Genomic DNA, 8,352 nt, shown 5'->3' with positions numbered 1-8,352 from the left:
TAAGACAGAGGTTCTTGATTAATAAAGGGATAAGGGGTTATGATATAATAATGATAATCGCTTATTGTCACAAGTAGGCTTCAATGAAGTTACTGTGAAAAGCCCCTAGTCGCCACATTCCGGCGCCTGTTCGGGGAGGCTGGTACAGGAATTGAACCTTGCTGCTGGCCTGCCTTGGTCTGCTTTCAAAGCCAGCGATTTAGCCCTGTGCTAAACGGGGAGAAGGCAGGAGAATCGGAATGAGATAAATATCAGCCATGATTGAACGGCAGAGCAGACGCGGTGTGCTGAGTGGCCTAATTGTGCTCCAATGTCTTATGGTCTTACACTTTCAATGAAAGTAATGTACGATAGAAAACAAAATTAGAGATGGTGTCTGAAATACAAAAATAATGGGTGGTGTCCCTGCGAACTATCTACAAAAGTCTTCCATCTTCATTTGCATACATCACCACCCTGCTGGGCACCTTTGTTTAATTCGACTCGCACAGAGCAACAAATCCATTTACCATTGTATTGTCCCTGGAAATAGTCACGTCAATGAGGAAAGCAACTGAAGCAAATGTTGTTTAATTTACAAACTGAGCTGGCTGGGTATATTTTGGAAATAAGTTCTTGAAAATGGATTTTGTAACCATTGCTGTTTGCAAACAGTTTGAAAGTAGAAAGAACGATGGACTCTCCCTCTTTGTTTTCACACGACAAATAAAATGAAGTGAAAGCAAAGTGAAGAGAATCAGTGACATGTCAAGCAACATGTCAAGTGATGTGTTTTGTTCTCTTTTTGCTGATGTTCAGCACCAAACCATATGAATAACAAAGGAGCAGAGGAGAGAGGTCATTCTGTACAGCGTATATATACCACACTGTACAACGTGTTGCTATGTTAATCATCTAACTGTGAGCTCAAAATGGCAAAGGCAAGAATCAGTCTGATTTTCTTCAGGATGTGAGAGTTTGTGATTACTGTCACTAGATTTTCAAGCTTATTAATTGATCTTTTCTCTTTCCACAGATTATCTTTTACGAGGACAGGAACTTCCAGGGCCGGCACTATGAGTGCAGTAATGACTGTGCTGACCTGTCCCCTTACTTCAGCCGCTGTAACTCCATGCGTGTCATGAGTGACTGGTGGGTGATGTATGAGAGACCCAATTACATGGGATACCAGTATGTTCTGAGCAGGGGAGAATATCCTGACTACCAGCGCTGGATGGGATTCAATGACAACATTGGCTCATGTCGCACCTACCCATATGTAAGTTTGCTGTTTACACCTTCTGCTCAGATGGAGGTCAAGAACATGTTCTTGCGCAAAGTATCTAGGTTTGGGGAGTTAGCCTGTTTTTTCACGCTTAGGGCTGGAATCTATGCCCCGCCTCGCCACATTTACGTTTCACCCCGTCGGCGAGATGCTCCGTTACGCCGGCTGGTCAATGGGTTTCCCATTGTGGGGCTGCCAACGCTGTGGGGAAACCCCGAGCTGCCGGCAGAATGGAGCATCCCACTGGCGGAGATTTAACAGTAAAGACCTACAGCTGAGTTTTAAAGGTTTAAATCTGCATTGGTAGGAATTAGAACTCATTGCTCCTCATTGGGTCATATCATTTTACAGGCACTGCGTTCACCTTGTAAAACAGGGTTAGGGATGCCTCAGTCCCAGTTTTGGGTGCTCAGAGAGATTGATTGCACGGATTATAGTGGCTGTGGTGTTCTCAGCAGGTACCGCGGAGAAATTACTTTTATGAAAAGCCTCCCTAATGTCCTAAGGACAATGTGGATACTTGTCTAATTCCACAATCAGATCCCACATCCTCACATCCTTCCAATTAACTTCATATCCCCCATCCCCAGTGTCCACTCTCATCCAGTCCTTAGCTCCTCAAATGTATAAAGTGCTTCTGGAGGGTAGTTGTCATCAACTGTTGATGAGTGCTGATGCTGAATTTGGACCTTAGATTGGCACGTGGCTGCCTCCAAGTCTAGGAACAAAAACTTGTTCAGCTTCTGCCTCGTAAACACAAATCTGTTAGAGACTATTAGCATTTGGCAATGACTGGATAATATATTTACACAGAATTGATTGCACAGAAACAGGTCGTTCAGTGCAATAATCTTCAGTCATGTCCATGTGTTTATCTGCACATTAATATTCTCCATCTCTCTATGTTGAACACTGTGAGCAGGTCCTTGTTTCCCTTTTCTCCTCATGCACTTACCTCACTGTAATGATATGTCCTTGGTTCAATTCCTGGCTTGGGTCACTGTGTGGCATCTTCACGTTCTCCCAGTGTCTGCGTGGGTATCCTCCGGGTGCTCCGGTTTCCTCCCACTAGTCCCGAAAGACGTGCTGTTAGGTAATTTGGACATTCTGAATTCTCCCTCTGTGTACCCAAACAGACGCTGGAATGTGGCGACTATGGGCTTTTCACAGTAACTTCTTTGCAATGTAAGCCTACTTGTGACAATAAAGTTTATTATTATTGTAGACACAGAAAAGTGAGATCAGGGTAATAATATGAACCCAACAAAAGTGCACTTTGCTGCACTCAAATCCTTCTAATCATTTTAATCCTTTGGTTACATTGCCATTCCCGTAGAAACGAGAGGAAAAAGCTCATGTATTCCAGACAATCACAGAATTTAAAGTTTCCATTCCCTCACCCCATTATCTGGGAAGTTATCCTTACCTTTAGTCCACTTACACAATACATTAATGCTCAGCAGGAAACTGTTATAACTCGTGATGTACTGATTCCGCAAACAGCCCAGGACATCTAGGTTGTCAGGTATTGTGAACTCTCATTCCCAAATCACCCACATAGGAGGACAAGATAATATTAATCTGAAGAAAAATAAACTATACGTTTACTCATCATAAGAAATGTTCTCATGGGTCTTACATTGGTTGTGATGAAGAAATCCATTTTAACTGTATACAATTACACAAGTGTTTCTCTATCTTAATCAGATGAAAATATAATTGTGTGGCAGCACTGCAGTCTCACGGCGCCGAGGTCCCAGGTTCGATCCCGGCTCTGGGTCTCTGTCCGTGTGGAGTTTGCACATTCTCCCCGTGTTTGCGTGGGTTTCACCCCCACAACCTAAAGATGTGCAGGGTGGGTGGATTGAACATGCTAAATTGCCCCTTAATTGGAAACAATGAATTGGGTATTCTAAATTTATTATTAAAAAAGAAAAAAAAAAGTTATTCAATTGTCCCAGCTCTACTATTATTGACAATCTTTCAAGTATTCCCTTCTAATCCATCAGCTCCATTTTTATAACCAGATTCAAATGTATAATTAATACCATCATCACAAATATGCTTTTCCTTTTATCACAGTACCGAGGTGGAAACTACAGAATGAGGATTTACGAGAGGCCTGACTTTGGAGGACAGATGATGGAATTCATGGATGACTGTCCATCTGTCTACGATCGTTTCCGTTACCGTGACATCCACTCCTGCCATGTGATGGATGGTTACTGGAACTTCTATGAACATCCCAACTACAGAGGCCGACAGTACTTCATGAGACCCGGTGAATACAGGAAATACAGTGACTGGGGCGGCTTCAACTCAACTATCGGATCTTTCAGACGCATGAGAGATTTTTAGATTGTTCTATGACAAATATGATTTTGATTTTCTAACGTATGTGTCAGCAGAATAAATATACATAACTTAACTGCTATTTCTCTGAGTTGTTTTGTGTTTGCATAATCAGGGAAATTGTGTGTAGTGTTAAGCTATTGAATGGGATGGGTAGATAATATCCGAGACAATAGTTTCAGAGAAATGGTCAGGATGAGAAAAGGCAAATTTAGGGCAAATATGGGAAGTTCTTCCCATAATACCACTTGTCTCATTTTCCATTCCACACAAATTCAGTTTATGAAAACTATCATTAGATGAACAAATTTGATGATGAGGCAAATCTGAGTCTCTGGGGCAAACTATGTATCCATGTAAACGAATAACTCTATTTCCTGTCAATGCCCCACTACCCTGCTAATTTGTCCACTGCCAAATAAAGAAAGACGTGTATTTTGGATGCCTTCCACAGCCATCGGATGTCCCAAAGGACTTCACATCCAATGAAGTATTTTTGAGTTTTGTAGTCACTGTTGCAATGTAGGAAACACAGTGGCCAATTTGTCCACAGCACGATCCCACAAACAGCAATGTGATTGGAAATGACAGGATAGGAACAATTAGGAACTTAGGAGCAGTAGTCCATTCAGCCCCATTGCTTTCTTGGGACGGGAATTCCACAGACTAATTGGGTGGGATTATTCATCCCGCCGCACCGGTATCTGGTGTGGTGCACACCTGCTGGCAGCAAGATTCTCCGTCCCGACAGCCGGCCAATGTGTTTTCCCATTGTGGGCAGCCCCACGCCATCAGGAAATTCGTGGGCATGAGTGCGCTGCCAACAAAATGGAGGATCCTGCCGACGGAGAATCCAGCCCATGATCTTTGAGGGAAAACATTTCTCCTCATCTCAGTTATAAACAGTAGAAACCTTTTTCTTCAACATTTCTTTGTGACATTGATTGAGGGATAAATATTGAGCAGGGCACTGGGCTAAATTCAGCTGCTCTTCTTTTGAATAGTGCTATGGGATCTGTTATAGTCACTTCAAAGTGAAATCAGGGTCGTGGTTTAACATTGCATGTGACAAACAGCACATTTAACAATGCAGCACTCCCTCAGTACTACACTGAGGGCGGGATTCTCTAATAACGGGGTTATGTCCCCCACGCTGGCGTGAAAACCGGCACCAACGACTCCGGTGTCAACAGCTCCCGAAAGTGAGGAATTCTCACCTTTCTAGGGGGCTAGGTTGCCATTGGAGTGGCCCCCGTAGCTCCAGACGGACGGGAACGGCCGGCACGAGTGCATGCATATGCGGAACTGCCGGTGAGATTCCGGGCATGCGCGGAATGGCCGGTATATTTCCGCGCATGCGCGGAATGGCCGGTATATTTCCGCGCATGCGCGGAATGGCCACGTACTTCTGCGCTTGCGCGGGGGTTCCATTTTCCGCGCCGGCCCCCGGGCAATATGGTGGAGCCCTACCAGGGACCCGGCGCGGAGTAAAGTAGGCCCCATCGGAACCAGCCCGCCCGCCGTTCGGTAGGCCCCGATCGCGGGCCAGGCCACAATGCCCCCCCCCCCCCCGGGGTCGAATCCCCCCACCCCGCACACATAACTTTCAGGTCCCGCCGTGTGGGAGGTGAGTAACCCACGCCGGCGGGACTCGGCCAAACTCATCGGCCACTCGGCCCATCGGGGTTCGGAGAATCGCCGTGTCAGCCTGGATTGTTGGGTTGAAGTTCTGGAGCAGGACCGAAACTCACAACCTCTGAGACAAGACTGTTCCATCTGAGCCAGGGCTCTATTATCTCCTTCCTTTTAGAAAGTTATGAGTGAATCTGCTTCCACCCTTTCCGGTAGTGTGTTGATCATTTTCTGCACCAAAATATATTCTCCTCATCTCCCCTCCCGTTCTTTAGCCAATTACCTTAAATCTGTGCTGTCTGGTCACGATCGGGGTCACCAATCCGCAGGCGGGCGTGTGCCGTGGGGGGCACTCTTTTTCTTCTGCCTTCACCATGGTCTTCACTATGGCGGAGGTGGAAGAGACCCTCTCCCCTGTGCATGCGCGGGGATGACGTCAGCAGCCGCTGACGCTCCCGCGCATGCGCGGACCCGCGTCGCCCGGCGAAGACCTTTCGGCCCCGGCTGGCGTGGCGCCAAAGGCCTTTCCCGCCAGCCTGTGGAGCGGAAACAGCTCTGGCGCGGGCCTAGCCCCTCAAGGTGAGGGTTTGGCCCCTAAAGGAGCGGAGACGTCAGCAGCTTTGGAACGGCCCAACGCCGGAGTGGTTCCCGCCACTCCATTACGCCGGGACCCCCCGCCCCGCCGGGTAGGGGAGAATCCCTGCCCATGTTTAAATTCACTATTTAGCGCAGTCAGCACTTTGAAATCACCCAATTGTTTTGGAGACAGTCTTTAGTTTGCAGAGAGATCCATATATAGCTCCTTGCTTTTCCTGCAGCTATCCAGCTCTCAGAACAAAACTAACCACACCATGGAGCAAACAGCCTAAAACGAAAGCAAAGGAGACAGACAGCCCAGCTCCTCCCACACTCTGACATCACTGATAAACAGCCATTTCTTAAAGGTACACTCACATGACAATTTACACAGAGATTTTGCAGTCCAACAGAGACAGGAGACATCGTGAGACATTTCTTTGGTAGGTTAATTATTATTTGGGTTTAACATTTATAAATATGTTTAAAATACAAATAGAATGAAAGGAAGATACATGGTGCGGGATTCTCCGTTCCTGAGACTAAGTGTTGACACCGGGGCAGGATTCATGGACTTCCATGACAGCAAAAATGGCGGCGCACCTGGACCAATTCAGCGACCGTGGAGGAGCTAGGACCAACACCACGTGGAACATGATTCCAATGAGGAACGGTGTGGGATTCGGCAGGTCCATGATTAACACTCGGGAGGCTGACAAGCTGCAGCCACATATACACATTACACTTCCCATACGCACTCATCCTAGCCAACAAGATGGCACTGGTTGCGCTGGAGCGCGGCCATATAGCTGATGGGTCGGAGGGGGCCCGAGTGCACCGAGGGGGGTGCCCTGGGGGGACACCCAGATGACCTATGGCCCCAAGTTCACAGTGGGCTGTCAGCAGCATGTGCAGCTGCATGGCTGCCTTGCAGGCCGCAGCAATAGTGCTCAGTGCCCGTCTACCCCGACCCCACAGCCCACCTCCTGGCTACCCCCTGCTACTTCCCCGGCCCGGGCAGAAGCCCCTGGCCAGCGGCATGACTGTCAGCAAACTATGGCGATGTTGGACCTTTCTATACCCCCTCTCTCTCCCTCAGCAGCCACGCCACCTGTTTCACGATTTTTCAAAGCACAAGTGAACCGCACCGTCGGGAATTCACCCCAGTGGAGGCGGAGCATCGTGGAGGCCCTGGAAAATACCGGGTCAGCCCCACTAATGATATGCAAACAGCGTTTACTGTACATGCGTTCTGGAATGCATTGACGTCGCTGTCAAGGCACTGGTGAATTGCGATTTGGCGTGAACCAGTACCCGCCACGATTTCAATGTCAAAACTGATTCCCCGGCCAATCGCATTTCTCGATTCCGCATTGGCCGGAGAATCCCGCCCTTTTTTTTAAACTTTGGTTTGTCCTGAGTCTGTTAATTTCAATAAAAGTGTACTTTACTGTATAAAGTGAGTTTGAAGTCACAGAAGGTGAAAGAATGATTTTGTTTTAAACTTTGGTTTGTCATGAGGATATTAATTCCTTTAAAGGAACTATAATGGATACAATGCAGTGATCACACACTAATGGGTATGCTTGTCCACCTGAGATACTCCGTGTTACTGGTCATGGGTTCTGTGGGTCTTTGCACGGCTGATGAGCCCGATCCTAGAGCATCTTCAATCACTCTCTGGCCAGGCCTTTCCAAAAGGTGGCATCGGTCTTTGGGTGCAAAGTTGCGGGTATTCCTTTCTCAGGCTCCTTTTCCAGGCCTCCTCTTGTCGTCAGGTGTTCGCGAAGAATTGTGACCCTTCAATCAGGTGGTTCCTACAAGGAGGTCTCTTCTGAGCACAGGCCTCCCTGGCATTGACGTTCCATTTCTTGAGGTAAGGTAAAAGATGTCTTTAAAGTGCTTCCTTTGTCCTCCTCTTATTTGGGATCCTTCCTTGTGTTGGATGGCAGTCGGGACTTTAACATCTGAAGTTTATGGGCAGCCCAGCCGAGTTGGGTTCAGATGATTATGGCCCCGATACTGGTGCTATTGACTCCTTCAAGAATACACCTGTTAGCACGCCTGTCCTCCCAGTTGATTTAGAGATAAAACATGTTTGGATTTGCAATGTATTTTAAGCTGCATTGTTTGCTAGTCACCCTGACGTAAAGTTCATCCTTAGAAGCCTCAGGGATTACTTCAAATGGATGAACAAAGTTTAATGCATTAGTTGCTACATGCAAGCCTCCTGAAAGCTAATGTGAACTATCTGTCTGACAGGTAGTGCAGCAAATCAATCCACCACCCCTAAGAGTGTGCTGTCAAATGCTACCCCAAAATTATGTCAGAGGATCTGTGTGCCCGGACACTGTGCTTCAACAACTGCTGCTTTTGGATGTTGAGCTTGCCAATTAACAACTGTCAAACCCTCCCCTTCCCTCCCTCTTCCCCCCCTCCCCTCTTCCCTCCCCTCTTTCCTCCCACCAGAACCAGAAGACCATAAGACATAAGAGCAGAATTAGGCCACTCGGCCCATCGGTCCGGCT

General features: G+C 47.2%; 1 protein-coding gene across 1 annotated transcript; it reads left to right on the top strand.

The window, feature by feature from the left end:
• Positions 1-1,009: 1,009 nt before the first annotated feature.
• Positions 1,010-3,692, top strand: LOC140393565 (gamma-crystallin S-1-like; the record flags this gene model as incomplete). Its single annotated transcript, XM_072479853.1, has 2 exons — positions 1,010-1,258; positions 3,347-3,692. Coding segments are annotated over 2 exons (525 nt in total), but the record flags the coding sequence as incomplete, so codon positions are not given.
• Between the last annotated feature and the right edge of the window lie 4,660 nt (positions 3,693-8,352).

The sequence above is a fragment of the Scyliorhinus torazame genome, chromosome 2 (assembly GCF_047496885.1).
Source record: "Scyliorhinus torazame isolate Kashiwa2021f chromosome 2, sScyTor2.1, whole genome shotgun sequence".
Taxonomy (NCBI): Eukaryota; Metazoa; Chordata; class Chondrichthyes; order Carcharhiniformes; family Scyliorhinidae; genus Scyliorhinus; species Scyliorhinus torazame.
This window is presented reverse-complemented; position numbering and strand designations above follow the sequence as displayed.